The sequence below is a fragment of the Macaca thibetana genome, chromosome 4, assembly GCF_024542745.1.
Source record: "Macaca thibetana thibetana isolate TM-01 chromosome 4, ASM2454274v1, whole genome shotgun sequence".
Taxonomy (NCBI): Eukaryota; Metazoa; Chordata; class Mammalia; order Primates; family Cercopithecidae; genus Macaca; species Macaca thibetana.
This window is the reverse complement of record NC_065581.1, coordinates 59,656,533-59,675,929: the sequence shown is the minus strand read 5'-3', so window position 1 is coordinate 59,675,929 and position 19,397 is coordinate 59,656,533. Positions and strand designations below refer to the sequence as shown.

General features: G+C 33.9%; 2 protein-coding genes and 1 long non-coding RNA gene across 13 annotated transcripts in view; 1 reads left to right on the top strand and 2 right to left on the bottom strand.

The window, feature by feature from the left end:
• KHDRBS2 (KH RNA binding domain containing, signal transduction associated 2) overlaps positions 1 to 19,397 on the top strand; it is a 624,430-nt gene that overhangs the window by 91,432 nt on the left and 513,601 nt on the right. For all 11 annotated transcript variants that reach the window (XR_007725261.1, XR_007725259.1, XR_007725264.1 and 8 more), the window contains exon 2: positions 8,472 to 8,599. Coding sequence is in view for 2 of the 11 variants with exons in the window: in XM_050788994.1 (XP_050644951.1) it covers positions 8,472 to 8,599 (128 nt within the window). In the remaining 9 variants the exon portion in view is untranslated. The remainder of the gene's footprint in view (positions 1 to 8,471; positions 8,600 to 19,397) is intronic.
• Positions 12,144 to 19,397, bottom strand: part of FKBP1C (FKBP prolyl isomerase family member 1C) — a 54,683-nt gene continuing 47,429 nt past the window's right edge. The window contains 3 exon segments of the mRNA XM_050786642.1: positions 12,144 to 13,219; positions 13,222 to 13,260; positions 13,263 to 13,310. Of these exon segments, the coding sequence (XP_050642599.1) occupies positions 12,891 to 13,219; positions 13,222 to 13,260; positions 13,263 to 13,310 (416 nt within the window). The 3' untranslated portion in view covers positions 12,144 to 12,890.
• Positions 14,870 to 15,773, bottom strand: LOC126953566 (uncharacterized). The gene is made up of 2 exons (XR_007725266.1): positions 15,691 to 15,773; positions 14,870 to 15,379 (listed from the first exon to the last, which is right to left on the bottom strand). It is a non-coding gene; the product is annotated as an uncharacterized LOC126953566 (long non-coding RNA).

Genomic DNA, 19,397 nt, shown 5'->3' with positions numbered 1-19,397 from the left:
ACAACTCCATGAGAGAGAGGAACTGTAAGCCAAACCTTGAAGTGGTTATAATTTGGATAAGCAGACAGGAAATGGGGATCGGGGTATCAGATGGTTTCAGAATTTTAGTAAGTTCAACGCATTAAAATAAATGGGTAGTGATTAAAACAGTTAACTATCTTATGATTAATATCATTGAAAATAAATGCTTGGATCATATTTAAATTGTCTAGCAGTTAATGTCTCTATTTCTACTTCAATAATCAAAAATAATTACTTGTGAAGATATTTAAAATTATTTAGCACTGATTTGTCATTAATGGATCTGACAGTCTCTTATGCCTTCAATAAAAAGGAAAATATGATTCGATATTCAAGAACAACTTTCCGTCCCTTAAATGGTTGTGGAATTAGACCAGTATTCGCTAAACTTTATGACCTGCTGACCGTTGGTCTGGGAGATCCATGACTTAGGACATCTGTTTTGCTAGCAACGTAGTTCAGATTTAAGGTTAACATGTTATCATTTAAGGTTTGTTCTGTGAGAAATTACCCATTTTATTTTTGTATGATGTAAAACACAGGTTTAGGGTATAATTTCCTATTCTGCTTTGGCCTAAGAACCAACGCTATAAAGATGGGTAAAATAAACTTCCTGCTGAGAGATTACAAAATACAGGGAGACAGATGTGATCATATCAAAACAATGCAATAATTATTGCCAGAGAGCAGTGCACAAAATGCTAATTGTTATAATAACATCATTTGAAAGATTTACTTTCTTTTAAAAAGATAAGTAAACAGAGGCTAACTAACTTGCTTAAGATCATGTAGCTAGCAGGTGACAAAGATATTTTAGTACCCAGATTGAACTCCAAAAACCACAAAGGGAGGTCAAAGAAATTTTGCATTAGTAAGGCCTGTTGGATTAATATTATTAATGCAGCATAATAATTTTAAAGTGGCATTTAATCACTTACCTATTTCTGAGGTGGATTTGAGGCACCTTACATAAAAGCAAGTACAAGATAAAAATAAAATATTCCTGCAGAATAAAACAAATAAGTTGTAAATTTGATGAAAGGAAAAAGAATTATGCAATAAATCCTTATCTGAGGAAAGTTAGAGCTATTTGAAGACAGACTTAGCTTTGAGCTTCCTAGAAGGAGTTATGGCAAAACATGAACCTTAATTGCCCACTCCCTGGAAAAATGTTTTATATGAAGACAAATTTCTAAATGGTATTTTTAAGCAAAGATTGGCTTCTTTTTAATCACTTTTGTTCACATTATTAAATGTAAAACTACATTGAGGACTCTTCAATTTTTACATTCTTTTTCTCTCTTTTATGTATTTATAATATGTATTATATATGCTCTTTGAACTCCTATTTCTTTATTTGGAAAGTGGGATAATTGTTACTGATTCTACAGGATTATAATGCAGATATTCATGGCAAAGTACCATTGATGTTTCTTCACCCATTTTTTGATACTGAAATTTCAAAATTTCTATCTTTCTCGTGAGTATCAAAGAGATAAAATTTGTGCAAAGTCGTTTCCCTGTATTCTGTGATTAATGTTAGGTTTTTATTTCATGACAATTGTAGTCTATTTGCCCTTTTATTCTGGACTTAGATTTTGAAGTGATGGAAGCTTGTAGTATACATAATCTCTAAATTTTCATGTGAAAATTTCTAAAAGGAAGATGAAAATTATACTTCTGTGTTGCATTATTCTATTCTATTAACACTAATTATTAAAGGTTTAGTTCTGTATTCAAATACAAAAAGCAAAATGTATTTTTACTTGGAAACTAAAAAAGTATAATTTCAGAGTGGAAAAAAGTATAAACTTTACTTGGTGATACTATTTAAATATAAGTTGTCCGTGTTCCGTTTATAATGAGTTTTAATTACCAGGTAGTTAAGTATAATTTGTAAAATAGTTAAAGTTCCTTCTGAAAATATTCGTAAAGAAAAGTTAGGTGTTTTACAACTTCTCATTGAATTTTGATTATAGATGACCAAAAATTCGAAAACATTGAATACTGGCATTCCACCCTATTGTTATATTTCAAGGTCATTTTCATTTCATTAACAAAAAATATTTTCTTCGCCGACAAATTCCATGTTCTTCATTTAAATACATTCTAAAATTATATCTTGCATGCAAATGTTCTTTTATGTAGCATTGAAAGATTATTTTTGAAGCCTTCTCAATAATTAAATGTATCTGGATTCTGAAAATTTCCATAGAACTAGAAACTTCTAGTTTGCACATATTGTAAATTTGTCTCTTCTCTTTATTTTTAATTTCAGAAATATAAATATCTGGAAGACCATGTAATTCACCCTCTATAAAGAAATTAGGCATAAACAGTTCTACATAATTGGTCCTTGAAGTACATATTTAGTATCATTTAATATTTAGTTTTATATAGCTCTATGTTGTGTTTGAAATGACTGGAAAACAAGTAATTTATTTAAATTTACATAAATTTTGACTTTAGGGGAAAATATTATATAATTTTAAAATCCATCTTGAATAACCAACTTAAAATGTAAACAGATAATTGTGATTTCTGTGTTTTTGCATATGTAATTATGTCATATATATTTAAAAATATGAGCCTCAACAACGTGCCAATTGTAAAAAGAAATATAATCACAACAAAATAACTTGTGTTAAGCATCAAAATACAGACACAGTCCTAGCACATTAATTTTATAGCTATTAAGGATTCTAATATCTTAAGCAAATTCTATTTTGAGGTCAGATAAATACTAGAAGTGTGTGGGAAGCCAGTGTTAAATACTTAGTATACCTGGTTCAGGAAGTATGAATTTTGTTGCAGGAAAGAAATCATGTGGGTTAAGAAAGTAACTTGACAAGGTAGAGATTCATATATTCAAATCGTTCCTTTCACTGAAATATTACTCATATTTTCAGAATGAATATAAAATATTCTTTACATTGACATTGAGTTTTGAAGTCATAGACTATACTAAACTATACATATAGGAGAGGTATTAAAAATATTTTTTAAAAAGCTTCAGCAAAATGAAGAACGATTCTTAATATAAAAGAATTACATAGTACGACTTGCCAGTCCAGGCAATTGCATCTCCTATTTTTCTATAATCCTTTGTTGTAAAACAAAACAAAATAACAAAAAACAAAACCTTCAAAAATTTCCTCCACTTTATTGAGATATGGCTGACATACAAAAAGCTGTACATATATAATGTATACAGCTTGATGAATTTGGAGAGAAGTATACCCCTATGAAACCATTAACACAACCAATACCATAGTCATACCTATCACCTCAAAAAGTTTACTCCCACTACATTTATTTATTTTTGTTATAAAAACACTTAATACAAGATATACCCTCTTAGCAAATTTTTAAGCCAACAATACAGTAATGTTAACTATAGGCACTATGTTGTACAATAGGTCTCTAGGACATGTTCACTGTTTATAGCTAAAACTTTGTATCTCTTAACCAACACTTCCCTGTTTCCTCCTTCTCTCAGTCCCTGTCATCACCATACTTCTTGCTTCTATGAGTTCGACTATTTTAGATTCCTCATGTATAAATTTATGGTCTCTTAGTCTATTAGGGCTGCTATAATAAAATGCCATAAATGGAGTGCCTTATAAACAATAAACATTTATTTCTCACAATTCTAGAGGCTGGAAAATCCAAGAAAATCCAAAATCTTGGAAAATTCCAAGATCCGGTAGGTTTGGTTTCTGGTGGGGGCTTATTTCCTGCTTCACAGATGATGCTTTCTTCTTGTGTCTTCACATGGTTGAAGGGGTGAATGAGCTCCCTTAACTTACTCATTTATGTGTCATAGCTCTGAAGTTTAGGAAGTCCAAGATCTTGGTGCTGGCAGATTCAGTATCTGGGTAGGGGCCCAATTTCTGTTTTGTGGATGCTGCCGTGTAGTTGTCTCCTTACCTTCCAGCTGTGTTCCCATGGTAGAAGTTGTGTTGGGGGCTCTCCCTCAGGCCTCTTTTTTAGGAGCATGAATTTCATTCATGAGGGTTCCATTCTTATGAAATAATCACCTCCCAAAGGCCTAACCTTTTAATACTGTCATCTTAGAGTAAGGATTTGAACAAGTGAATTTTGGGGGGGCACAAACTTTCAGACCATAACAACTAGGTCATATGGTCAGGAATCTCTATACTGTTTTTTCATAGTTACTGGATTCACCAGTTTGCATTTTCATCAACAATGTACAAGGATTCCCTTTTATCCACATCCTTGCCAACGTTTGTTTTTTCAATAATAGCCATACTAACGGGTGTGAAGTAATAATTCATTGTTGCTTTGATTTCCATTTCTCTGATGATTAGTGATGTCCAGCATCTCTTCATATTGCTATTGTCCATTTGTATATCATCTTTGGAGAAATGCCTATTCAGGTTCTTTGCCCATTTTGAATTCATTATTGGTTTCTTGCTATTAAGTTGTGGGAGTTCCTTATATATTTTGGATATCATTCTATTATCAGATATATGGTTTTCAAATATTTTGTTCCATTCTGTAGGTCACATTTTCATTTTGTTGACTGTTTCTTTTGCTATTTAGAAACTTTTTGTTTGATATAATCCCACTTGTCTATTTTTGCTTTTGTTGCTTATGCTTTTGTGGTCATAGCTAAGAAATTAGTCCCCACACCAATGTCAAGAAGCATTTACCACTTTTTCTTCTAGGAGTTTTACAATTTCTGGTCTTATGTTTAAGTCTTTAATTCACTTAATTCACTTTGAGTTGATTTTTTTGTGCAGTGTAAGAGAATGGTTCAGTTTTATTGTTGGGCATGTGAACATCCAGTTTTCTCAACACTCTTTATTGAAGAGACTTCTTTTCTCCCTTGTGCATTCTTGGAACCTTAGTCAAAGAACAATTGAACATTCATGTATAGATTTATTTCTAGGCTCCCTATTATGTTCCACTAGCCTATATTTCTGTTTTTATGCCAGTATAATACTGTTTTGATTACTATGACTTTATAATGTATTTTGAAATTGGGAAGTGTGATGCCTCCAGTTGTGTATTTTCTCAAAATTACTTTGGCCATTTGAAGTTCTTTTATCATGTTATATAAATTTGGAGATTTTTTCTTCTATTTTTATAAAAAATGCCATTGGGATTTTGACAGAGATTGAACTGAATCTTTAGGTTATTGGGGTATTATGGACATTTTAACAATATTAATTCTTCCAATCTATAAAGTGTCTTTTCATTTATTTTTGTCTTTGATTTATTTCATCAATGCTTTTGGTTTTCAGTGTACAGGTCTTGAACCAGCTTAACTAAGTTTATTCCCAAGTGTTTTATTATTTCTGATACTCTTATAAATAGGATTGTTTTCTTAATTTCTTTTTTGGATAGTTTGTTGCTAGTGTATAGAAATGCAGCTGATTTTTGGATGTTGATTTTATATTTTGCAACTTTATTGAATTCACTTAGTAGTTCCAATGGTTTTTACGTGAAGTCTTTAGGGGTTTCCTACATATCAGATCATGTCAACTGCAAACAAATAGCTTTATTTTTTATTTTCTTATTTGGATGCCTTTTTTTTCCCCTTGCTCAGTTGCTCTGGTTAGGTCTTCCAGTAGTACGTTGAATAGAAGTTGTAAGACAGGGCATCCCCACATTGTTCTGGATCTCTGGAACATGCGGTGTTTGGTTTTATGTTCTTACGTTAGTTGCTGAGAATGATGGTTTACTACGCAGTCATAAAAAAATGATGAGTTCATGTCCTTTTGCAGAGACATGGATGAAGCTTTCTTTGGTTTTAAACCCGGGCAAGTTTGGCATATACCATTTTGTTACTATGCATTTGACAAATGCAAGTATTGAGCTATTAGTCATGGAGATATGCCAAAGAAGACAAGATAACTTCCTTTAAGTATTAGGAGGGTAAAATAATACCAAAAAATTTCAAAAGAAAATTGTAGAATTGAATAGAAATAGCAGTGGAAATGCTATTTCACTTAACTCTGTTTCTTGATGGAAAGGTTATTAGAATTAATCCTGGCCTGATCAAATTGCAAATGTCTAAAAGAGCCTAAGGTAGTAGTTTTGTGGATAGCAAATAATGTCAGACAAATTCAATTTATTTTTATGAAAAAGTACCAAGGGAGAAGCCATATGTATTATAGATCAGGAATTGAGTCAGCTTCTTCAATGTGTTCTACATTACAATTAACCTCAGCAAGCTATGGTATGTAGGTGCATGTACCCACAGGGCAGTGATCAAAAGTTTATTCTTACTATCAGAGGACATGATGAATGGATTTTCTTTGCAGTTATCATAGTTCTGGTTGTAATAATTATATAAGGGATTGAAAAGTTGGAATAAAGTGATTTTCAGTTTAAAGAGTCAGTTAAAGTGACTTGTTAGTACTTCCATGTAGAACATAGGAATATGATGTTATCATACTAAGTAGAAATTATAGACATATAACTTATTTTCAAAAAATTCAGTTTAGTTCAAGATACTTGTCTTTAGGGAAATTGTACCATATAACTGATAAGATGATTATAAATGACTTTTTAAAAATTATGCAGTGTAGATTTCACTCAGGCACTACCTGGGTAAGTAATGTAATATTACTCCAAAATAATTGTTTCAAATTCCACACAGCCCAAATAAATAGTATGCAAAAATATTACTAATTGGAATGTTTTAGGAAGTTTTCTTTAAGCCATTTGAAAACATTTGGGGGAAAAATGTTAGTTAAAGCTAGAATAACAAAGAAGAAAACCATTAGATAAAATATATATTCCCCTTACCTTTGGAAGTAGTCAGACCTTTAAAAGATAATTGTTTTAAAATGCAATATAAATAAATTTATATGAAACATGTTCATACTTAATAACTATCATCACCTTTTCTCTACTCCAAAATAACAAAAATAGAATTTTTTGTTCTATCCATAGCAAAAGTAAAACACTGTCACATTCATATCTTTAGTTAGTATTTTAGTACACTGACCAACAGCAAAGAACAAAAAGAAATATTTACTGATTATGTCATGGTCATAATAATAACTATATAAAAAAGGAAATTTTTAAAATGAATTTTTAATAATTCTCCAAAACATTTATTTTACATAGTGCATTGCATGAGATGACTCTAGTTGTAACTACACAGTCTTTTAACATCTCATTCCTACCTTGTCAGCCTCGTTTCTCAACTAGACAAATGTAAGTTGGTTTCCTTGTTTGCTTGCCTTCTGCTGTGATTGATTTTGCATATTACATACTATGTTATCCTTAAAAATAAAAATACAATGTGACTGCCTTCCTTTATTCTTCAAAGTGGTCCAGAGGCTTACCATTGCAGTCACAATATAAAGTAGAAAACATCATGTATCCTAGAAGTGCTTACATGATTTTTCCTATAATCACCTATCAAGCCTTTTTTTCTACATTCACTGTTCTTCTGCCACACAGGATTTCTTGCTTCTTACTATTCCAAGAGCAAGTAAAGCTTGTTTTTCATCAGACTGTTAAGCTCTTCTCGGTCTTCTCATGGCTTATTCTTCTCTGTCATTCAGGACTTTGATCAAATATCACCCTTCAAATCTGAAGTAATAGCCACTGCTTGACTCTCCTTTGTATTTATAACAGCATATTGTGTTTATTATTTGCCTCCAGCCATAACTGTATGTGTGCCCATATATTCATTTTCTCGCTGTTCATTTTCCACGTTAGAATATAGAATCTATAAAAGCAGACATTTTATTGTTTTCTGTTGTATTTCTGATACCTAGTAGAGATTTAACATTTTTTATGGAATAAATTAATTCAAAAATGAAGGAGTGGATAAGTATGCTCCAAAATATCAAATTTGGTAATGTTCTAATGTTTTTCTTAAACACTTATATAGATAATGTCTTGTTGATGAATAAGAATGTTAACATTTATAGATTTAATCATTTATATGACTTTTCCATAACCCCTTGTAAAATATCATGCAATTTCTCTTTACTACCTATTTTAGCTAATTAAATAATTACCATTTTAATTATTTTTATTTTCTTAGGAATAATTCTGAGTAAAAATAAAACATATATCCTTAAAATGTATTTTGTTCTATTTATTGCTCCTAGAAAAAATTAAGTTTGCTAAAATAGTTTAAATATTCAAAGGACATATATAACCTTTTTAATTTTGTTTGAAAATATTAAAATTAATTAAATTCATCAATTTTTTCACAGAAGACACAGTCACATCTTCAATTATCACTTTTTAGTTTGAGTTGATAGAGCTTCTCTTACATACAGTAGCAGCATTCACATAACTGTTAGCGAGATGCTGTTTCAGGCCTTTTATCGATATTCATCAAAATCTTATCTGAGAAGAGGAGTAATATTAATATTATTTATGATAGCATTTTTCAGCATATTTATAACATTTTTCCTCATTTCACTTGTTTTCTTCTTGTGATTTTCTTCCAGAAATTGAAAAATTTCAAGGTTCTGATGGAAAAAAGGAAGATGAAGAAAAGAAGTATCTTGATGTCATCAGCAACAAAAACATAAAGCTCTCAGAAAGAGTACTGATTCCTGTCAAGCAGTATCCAAAGGTACTACCATATATACTTTTTTCTCATAGAATTGATTTAAAAATGATAAAATATTTTATTTATTGACTTCTATAAAATAAATATTTGAAGCTTCATAATGTAGGTATATGCAAGCACGTGATATTGACAGAGGGGAAGGAAAACTTTTGAAAGTGCAATGATGAGGGTAATTTTAAACTGAAGGCTACAGCATTTTTGTTCTGTGAATGTAGGAGGCATAATCAGATATTTTAATCATGTATTCAAAATATAAATGATATATCAATTTGTCCAAATATGTATACCCACGTGATTATCTTTGATTCATGTTAAAATGTATCTCCTTATTATAAAACGGAGTAGAGTTAATGATACTAAATATATAACATTAGAAAATCCGAAGGGAATTATTATTAATATATCTAAGAAAATCAATTAGGTTATTAGACTCTTAGATTATAACCTATAGTCTTCTATAATCAAAGTTTATTCATAAAATAATTACAATATCATCCTTAATGTTACATCTTTCTTTAAACTAATTTTTCACTAGTAGATCATTGATTATAAAAGATAGCATTCAGTGGCATGGTTTTATCAATTATATTCATACATTTCAATGGGTAAAAAGAGGGATTTTTTGTTTTGGTCAAATGAATGGAGGAAACTAAAATGTAAACTCAAAGATTCAAGCTGATAATTAACTTTCTGAAGAGTGAATGTGAAGCAAGGACCATGTAATTATCCTAACAGTAACGATTACAGAAATAAATGCTCTGGTTTACCAATTGTCTTCTACTATGATAAACTTTAGTAAATATAATTAACTAGATGCTTTGTCTATAATTATTTCAAACAGGGATAAAATTGTTAAAGCCCAGCAAACCATAAAATTTATCTTTGAGATAAAATGTTTTGGGCATGGAATTTGTTTTTGAGCTTGACTATTGCAAGAAAGCTGTTTAAAATGGGTATATGTTTTTAAAATAAACTTTATTAGATTTGCTTTATAATCATGTTCTCTTGAATATTAAATTGGGCAGGCTTAGAAATGTACATGAAAAATTTGCATAGTAGTGAAATGAGGTAGGAATATGTTAGAGTATAAAGAATAATATGTCCTTTTTCACTTGATCAATTAACCAGTTATAGTCTTGAATAGAAGGTTCTTTTCTTAAATCATACATTTAAATACGGTATAACTTGATGATGTTTCTTGGAATAACATATTTATATCTCTGGATATGGGAAAGTCAATGACAGACTCAATACCTGCCTCTAAATAAAAATGTAGTTCTATAGTCTCTGATCAAATTACACTGACAAGGTATGTAATGCATTTAAAGTCTTGATGGCTCTTCAAGTTCCTATATGAGTGGTTTTATGCTGATTATTACTGGATCTGTGTTTGATTCAGAATGATGAATACCGAAATAAGAATATTCTATGATGTCAAATTTTTGTCTGAAGTTTAATTTTGTAATGTATAACAAAATGCTCTAACAATAAAACTGTTTATTCTTAACTGCCGTGGACCACAGATCACCAGCAAACTATTGTGTCTTTTTTTTTTTTTTTTTTTTTTGAGACAGAGTCTCGCTTAGTCGCCCAGGCTGGAGTGCAGTGGCGCTATCTCGGCTCACTGCAAGCTCCGCCTCCCGGGTTCACGCCATTCTCCTGCCTCAGCCTCCCGAGTAGCTGGGACTACAGGCGCCCGCCGCCTTGCCCGGCTAATTTTTTGCATTTTTAGTAGAGACGGGGTTTCACAGTGTTAGCCAGGATGGTCTCGATCTCCTGACCTTGTGATCCGCCCGCCTCGGCCTCCCAAAGTGCTGGGATTACAGGCGTGAGCCACCGCGCCCGGCCAAAATATATGCTGTGTCTCTTATAATTTTTAAAATTATGGAATGTTTAGGCTGGGACTAATCTTGGAAATCACAGAATATATAACACTTTTATTTTATAGATGAGGTAACTGAAAAATCATGAATTGTTCAAGGTCATGCTTCTGTTAGAGATGGAAATCTTTAGTGCAGTTACTATAATTTCAGGCTCTTCATTTTTGGTGCACCGTTACATTTTTAACTTGACCGATCATGCCCACATATTTGCATCACTTTTTCATGTTAAATGTGGAAGAATGTGAAAAATGATAACACCTAATAGTTTTATGGAATAGTCTCAAATAACAATTCATGCTTGAGAAAATTTGCCATTTCTTTAAATTATGAATAGCCTGCCAAACTCCTTTAATTTATTTTTAAAGGAATATTCATTTCATCTAATTGTCACACAAAAGAGAACTTTAGAGCTTTTCTACAGAAAAAGAGTGAAATTCTGAGGAGGAGACTATACTCACTTATCAAAGTTGACCTACCTTGTTCTTGTTTTTATAGTACAATAAATCATAATATTTTGAAAACAAACTATATCTTACTGTATTTAATAATCTTTGGAAAACACACCATATTTTATTATAAAAGTTGTGATTTTTTTCCTGCTGTTCATTGTCCATTTCTTAGAAAAATATCAATGAGATAGAGTTAAATGATCACTAAACTTGAGCTGTATTCAATGTACATTTATGGGCTGTAAAATGTGTGATGTGGTGTAATACTATGAGCTGTTGAGCAGAACACAACAGTATTTATTGGTTTAAAGTTGAATCTTTTGTAATAGAAAAGTGATTTATCCTTCAGGGGACCACACTGGTGAAAGAATTCCTTTACACAGCTTTCTTTCAGAACGATTTCTCCCCTTGACAACTGCTGTCTGTTTGTATCAATAATTAATGTGTTGGTGACACAGTCCTCTCAAAGAGCAATAAATGACTATGGGAATTCTTGGGGAAATGGTCCTCTCAAGACTTTACTACATGACTTTTTTTGGATAGATTGTGTTTCAATTACTCTCCAATTTCAAGTGAATTTGTTGACGTAGTTGAATACTACAAGAAATTGAATGAAGTTTAAAATTTAATTTATAAAAATTATAAAAATGCTCTTTAAGATTGATTTATCTAGCCTTGGCGCTTTACATTTAATAATTTGACTTGGGGAAATATGTCATATTATAATATTAAATTATTTTAACGAGTAGTTTTTCTTATTTGGCTATATACACACACACACACACACATATATATATATATATATATATATATTTTTTTTTAGATAAGCCGGCATAAAGCACTTTTATTGCAATAATAAAACTTGAGACTCATATATAGTGCGGAGGGGGAAGGGGCAGCAATGATTTCTCTCACCAAATCACTACACAGGACAGCAAAGGGGTGAGAAGGCACTGAGGGAGGAAAAGCCAGGAAACTCGAGATCAGCAGAGGGAGCCAAGCTCAAAAAACAGGAGAGCTGAAGCTGTGATAACCAGCATCATTTTCTTAAGAGAAGATTCAAGGATTTGTCATGATGGCTGGGCTTTCACTGGGTGTTAAGTCTATAAACAGCACTTTCAATTGAAACTGTCAATTAAAGTTCTTAAGATTTAGGAAGTGGTGGAGCTTGGAAAGTTATAAGATTACAAAATTCCTGAAAGTCCATTAGAAAAACCACAGGATGAAAAAAAATAAAAAGTAAAAAAATAAGCCAGGCCACGAGGAAGGCTTCAGAGGTCCCTGCCGGCCCAAGGACTGATGCCTATATTGTCCAGCATTGCAGTGAACATGATCTGCTTTCAAAGGCAGAGGGTTTAAGGGGAGGGTGGGGTGGGAATGGTGGAGGCAAAGGCTGTCCCCATCCCCACCTCAGTTTTAGGTAGGGCTTGTAATTTAACCCAAGGACATCTCTCAACTTGGAGAATAATTCAGTCCTCAACAGCGCCTCAAATCTGCTATGGCTTTGCAGCGCAGCAACAAGAATGTTTCATATATAATAGATAAAAATTTCATCTAAAAAATTAAAATAAAATATTCTTGCAACCCCTGGCCCCCAACACCAATTCCTATTCTAACGTTAACCTATCACTTGTGCTGTTAATACCTGACCATGTACTTAACTGGAAACCTATATCCAAAGACTGAAACTGAATCTTCATCCCAAAATGAAAACAAAATAAAATGAATAACTTGAGGTTTATGGCATATGGTTTAGGTAAACACACATATGAGGAGAAAGGGGAAGAGGAAATGGAGGTGTCAGAAGCAAAGCTGAGTGACAGAACACATTCAGTCAGGGCAGATGTCTATACAGAGTGGAGTGGAACATCAGGATAAGCTCCATGTGGATTCATGTGCACACGTCTGGAGGCACCAGATCCCTCTATGGCAGATCCAAGAACAGGGAGCTAAGGGAGGAGGCTATTCCTGCCATTCCAGTTTTAGAAGCTCCGCATCGAAGACGAGAGTGGCATGGGGTGGGATGATTCCTCGGTGCCCAGTGGCACTATAGGTATAATCTGGAGATAGAGTCATTTTGGCTCTCTGACCCACACTCATCTGGGCAACCCCTTCTTCCCAGCCTCGGATCACCTCCTGCTTGCCTAGTATAAACTTAAAGGGCTTGTTTCTGTCCCGGGGGTAATCAAATTTCTTTCCATCTTCAAGCATCCCGGTGTAGTGCAACACCCAGGTCTGGCCACGCTTCGGGAAGGTGCGCCCATCTCCTGGGGAGATGGTTTCCACCTGACTCCCATGGCGGCGGCGGACGCTGAGCGCGCTGGCAGCGCTACGTGGACCGACAGCGACCTGGCAGCGGTTCCACGGCTCTGCCTAGTCCCTCTTGGCTTGTATTTTTATAATAAAATTAATAGACATGTATTTGTGATTCGTGCTAAATGAGTAGAATTTAACTGCTTTTGCCTACAAAAGCAAATAAAACAATGGGCAAGTATTCGGAAGATGAGTATGTTAATTTGCTTCACTTTAGTAACTTTTTTTTTACTTTGTATATGTATCCCATAATATAATTTTGTGTACCTTGAAAATACACAACAAAATTTATTTCAAAAGAGATTAATAGAGAAATAGATGTTGTGCATCTATTGTTTGCATTTGCAAATATTTCGGAATCACAGCAATTACTTATTTTTAATATTCAATTTAGTTTCATGGTTACATGCACAGGTTTATTATACAGGTAAATTGTGTGTCGTGGGGATTTGATGTACAGATTATTTCCTCACCCAGGTAATAAGCATAGTACCTGATGGGTAGTTTTTCCATTCTCACCCTATTCCCACCCTCAACCCTGAAGTAGACGCCAGTGTCTATTGTTCCTTTCTTTGCGTCCATGTGTACTGAATGTTTAACTCCCACTTGCAAGTGAGAACATGCAGTATTTGGTTTTCTGTTCCTGCATTAGCTCATTTAAGATAATGTCCTCCCGCTCCATCTGTATTGCTGCAAAGGACATGGTAACTTCTTTTATGGCCACGTAATATTCCATGGTGTATACATACCACATTTTTAAAAAATCCAGTCTACCATTGAAGGGCATCTAAGTTGATTCTGTGTCTTTGCTGTTATGAATAGTGCTGTTATGAACATATGTGTGCATGTGTCTTTATGGTAGCATGATTTATATTCCTTTGAGTATATACCCTATAATGGGATTGCTGAGTCAGATAATAGTTCTATTTTAAATTCTTTGAGAATTTGCAAAACTGCTTCCCACAGTGGCTGATAAAATTTACATTCTCACCAGCAGTGTATAAGCATTTCCTTTTCTTGGCAACCTCACCAGCATGTGCTATTTTTGGACTTCTTAATAATAGCCATTCTGACTGGTGTGAGGTGGTATCTCATTGTGCTTTTGATTTGCATTTTGTCTAATTATTAGTGATGTTACACATTTTTTCATTTGCTTGTTAACCACATGTATGTTTTTTGAAAAGTAACTGTTCATGTACTTTGCCTACTTTTTAATGGGATTGTTTTATCCTTGTTAATTTTTTTATGTTCTTTGTAGATGCTGCATATTAGAACATTGTCAGATGCATAGTTTGCAAATATTTTCTTCCATTCTGTAGGTTGTATGTTTATCAGTAGTTTCTTTTGCTGTGCAGAAGCTCTTTAGTTTAGGACCCATTTGTCAATTTTTGTTTTTGGTACAATTGCATTTAGTATCTTTGTCATGCAGTCTTTGCCGGGGATTACTTCCAGAATGGTATCTCCTAAGTTATCATCCAGAGTTTTTGTAGTTTTGGATTTTACATTTAGGTCTTTAATCCATCTTGAGTTTATTTTTGTAACTAGTGTAAAGAAGGCGTAAGCTTTAATATTCAGCTTATGGCTAGCTAGTTATCCCCATTGCCTGTTTTTGTTTTGTTTTGTTTGTTTTTCTTTTTCTTTTTTTTCTTTTCTTTTTTTTTTTTTTTTTTTTTTTTGACTTTGTAGAAGATTAGGTGATTGTAGATGTGTGACTTTATTTCTGGGTTCTCTGTTCTGTTCCATTGGTTTCGGTGGTTGTTTTTTGTGCCAGTAACATGCTGTTTTGGTTATTGTAGTATATAGTTGGAAGTCAGGTAATGTGATGCCTCTAGCTTTGTTCTTTTTGCTTAGGATTGCTTTGGCTATTTAGATTCTTTTGTTTTGTTCTATATGAATTTTAGAATTGTTTTTCTTAATTCTGTAAAGAATATCATTGGTAGTTTTATAGGGATAGGATTGAATCTGTAAATTATTTTGAACAGTATGGCCATTTAAAAAATATTGATTCTTTCATTATCCATGAACATGGGATGTTTTTTCATTTGTTTGTGTCTTGTCTGATTTCTTTCGGGCAGTATTTTGTAATTCTCAAAATTACCTTTTTTTTAATTTAACTGTATTTCTAGGTTATTTTTCACCTTTTTTTTTTTTTTTTTTTTGAGACGGAGTCTTGCTCTGTCACCCAGGCTGGAGTGCAGTGGCCGGATCTCAGCTCACTGCAAGCTCCGCCTCCCGGGTTTACGCCATTCTCCTGCCTCAGCCTCCCGAGTAGCTGGGACTACAGGCGCCCGCCACCTCGCCCGGCTATTTTTTTTGTATTTTTTTAGTAGAGACGGGGTTTCACCGTGTTAGCCGGGATCGTCTCTCGATCTCCTGACCTCGTGATCCGCCCGTCTCGGCCTCCCAAAGTGCTGGGATTACAGGCTTGAGCCACCGCGCCCGGCCTCACCTTTTTATTTAACTGTATTTCTAGGATTTTTGTGGCTATTGTGAATGAGATTGTGTTATTGACATGATTCTCAGCTTTGATATTGTTGGTGTATAGAAATACTACTACTGATTTTTGTACATTGATTTTGTATCCTGAAATGTAGCTGAAGTTCCTTATCAGGTCTAGGAGCTTTTGAGAAGAGACTATGGGGCTTCATAGGTACAATATCATATCATCTGAAAATAAGGATATTTTGGCTTTCTCCCTATTTATATGTCTTTTATTTCTTCTTCCTGCCTGATTTCTCTGGCTAGGATTTCCAGTACTATGTTGAATATGAGTAGTGAGAGAGGGCATCATTGTCTGTTCTGGTTTTGAAGGTGAATGCTTTCAGCTTTTGCCCATTCAGTATGTTGGCTGTGGGTTTTTGATAGATGGCTCTTACTATTTTGAAGTATGTTCCCTCAATGCTTAGATTGTTCAGGGTTTTTAACCTGAGGAGATGTTGAATTTTGTTGAAATAATTTTGTGTGTCTATTGAAATGATCATATGGTTTTTTATTTTAGTTTAATTTGTGTGAATAATCACATTTATTGATTTGCATATGCTAAACCAACCTTGCATCTCAGGGATAAAGCCTATTTGATTGTGGAATGGTAGCTTTTTAATCTGCTGCTGGATTTGGTTTGCTACTATTTTGTTGAGGACTGTTGCATCTATGTTCATCAAGGATATTGGCCTGAAGTTTTAGTTTTTTTCATTATGTCTATTCCAGGCTTTGGTATCAGGATGATGCTGTATTCATAGAATGAGTTAGAGTTTAGAATAGTTTCAGTAGGAATGGGACCAGCTCTTCTTTATATATCTGGTAAAATCTGGCTGTGAATTCAACTGGTCCTGGGCTTTTTCTGGTTGATAGTCTGTTTATTACTGATTCCATTTTGGAACTCATTATTGGTCTGTTCAGGGATTCAGTCTCTTCCTTGTTCTGTGTTGGGAGGTTGTATGTGTCCAGGAATTTACCAGTTTCTTCCAAGTTTTCTAGCATGTGTTATAGAGGTGCTTTTAATAGTCTCTCAAGGTTATTGTATTTCTGTGGGATCCCTAAAGTGGTAACATCCCCTTTGTTATTTCTTTGTGTTTACTTGGATCATCTCTTTTTTTTTCTCTTTATTAGTCTAGCTAGTGGTTTATCTTATTTATTCTTTCAGCAAACCAACTCCTGGATGCGATCTTTTGTGTTTTTTGCAGGTTACAACTTCCTTCAGTTCAGGCCTGGTTTTGTTTATTTCTTGTCTTCTGCTAGCTTTGATGTTGGTTTGCTCTTGTTTCTCTAGTTCCTCTAGGTGTCATGTTAGGTTGCTAATTTGAGATCTTCTTAGTTATGTGATATGGGCATTTTGCACTATAAACTTTCTTATTAATAAGGCTTTAGTTGTGTCCCAGTGATTCTTGTATGTTGTATCTTTGTTCTCAGTAGTTGCAAAGAAATTCTTGATTTCTGCCTTAATTTCATTGTTCACCCAAAAGTCGTTCAGGAGCAGGTTAATTTCCATGTAATTCTATGGTTTTGAGCAATCTTCTTAGCATTGATATATATTTTTATTGTGCTGTGGTCCAAGAGCGTGCTTGGTATGATTCCAGTTTTTTTTTTTTTTTTCAGTTTTCTGGGGATTGTTTTATGGCCAATTGTCTGGTCGATTTTAAAGTGCCATGTGCAGAGAGAAATATATATTCTGAAATTTTGGGGTAGAGAGTTCTTTAGATGTCTATTAAGTTCATTTAGCCAAGTGTTGAGTTCAGGTTCTGAATATCTTTGTTAGTTTTCTGCCATGATGATCTAATACTGTCAGTGGTGTGTTGAAGTCTCCCACTATTGTTGTGTGGTTATCTAGGTTTCTCTGTGGGTCTCTAAGAATTTGCTTATTAATCTGAGTACTCCTATGCTGCATGCATATATGCTTAGGATAATTAAGTCTTCTTGCTGAATTGAACCCTTCTATTATGTAATGTACTTCTTTTTCTCTTTTGATTTTTGTTTGCTTAAAGTTTGCTTGTCTGAGATTAGAGTAGCAACACCTTATTTTTGGTTTGTTTGTTTTCTTTCCATTTGCTTTGTAGATTTTTCTCCATCCCATTATGTTGGGGTCCGCGTGTTTCCTAAACAAAGGAATGAACACACAAGACAACACAAGACAAGACAAACATGGCGGCCGCCTCGAATGGTGCGCTCTGCTTTATTTTATACAGTCGTTTATGGAATGTTGCCAAGTCACAAGACACATTGTTGTTTTTCTGACCTTTCCCTGACTTTCTGGATTTTCAAGATGTTTACATATAAACATGCCCCCAACACCCTGCTTCGTTTGCAAGAGCAGGACTTATTGGGAATGCGCTGCTTCGTTTGCAAGAGCAGGACTTGTCGGGAATGCCTTGCTTCGTTTGCGAGAGCAGGACTTATGGGGAACGCCCTGCTTCATTTGCGAGAGCAGGACTTATCGGGAACACCCTGTTTGTAAGCACGTAGTCCTCTACACCATTACTTTGAGCCTGTGGATGTCATTGCATGTGAGATGGGTCTCTTCAAGGAACATACAGTTGGGTCTTGCTTCTTTATCCAGTCTGCCATTCTGTGCCTTTTAGTTGGGGCATTTCACCCATTTATATTCAAGGTTAGTTTGGATATGTGTGATTTGATCCTATCATCATGTTATTAGGTAGTTATTATGCAGACTTGACTGTGTAGTTGCATGATAGTGTAAATGGTCTATGTACTTGTGTGTTTTTGTAGTGATGCATAATAGTCGTTTGTTTCTATATTTAGTATTCCATTAAGGTCCTCTTATAAGGCAGGTCTGGTATTAATGAATTCCCTTAGCATTTGCTTGTCTCAAAATAATCTTATTTCTCATTTGCTTATGAAGCTCATTTTGGTAAGATACGAAATTATTGGTTGTAGTTTCTTTTCTTTAGGAATGATGAATATAGGCCCTCAATCTCTTCTGGCTTACAGGGTTACTGCTCACAGGACTGTTGTTAGCCAGATTGGGTTTCCTTTGTAGGTGACCTGCCCCTTCTCTCTAACTGCCTTTAATGTCTTTTATTTTATTTTGACTGAAAATCTGATGACTATGTGTCTTGGGGATGGTCATCTTCTATAGTGTCTTACAGTGGTTGTTTGCATCTCCTGAATTTGGATATTGGCCTCTCGCAAGGTTCGGGACATTGTTATGGACAATATTCTCAAATATACTTTCCAAGTTGCTTGCTTTCTCTCTCTCTTTCAGAGATACCAGTGAGTTGTAGTTTTGATCTCTTTACATAATCCCATATTATCCGAGGTTTTCTTCATACATGTTTTTTCTTTTTTTCTTTATTTTTATCTGACTGAGTGGATTTGTAGGACCAGTGTTTGAGCTCTGAGATTCTTTCCTCAGCTTGGTCTATTCTGTTGTTAATACTTGTGATTGTATTATTAAATTCTTGTAATCCATTTTTCAGCTCTCGGATTACTTTGGTTCTTTCTTTAAATGGCCACTTCATCTTTTATTCCCTGTATTGGTTTATTGTATTCCTTAGATTACTTGGATTGGATTTTTACTACCTTCTGAATCTCTGTGATCTTCATTCCTATCTATACCCTGAATTATGTATCTGCCATTTCACCCAGTTCAGCCTGGTTAAGAACATTGTTGGGGAACTAATGAAGTTGTTTGGAGGTAGG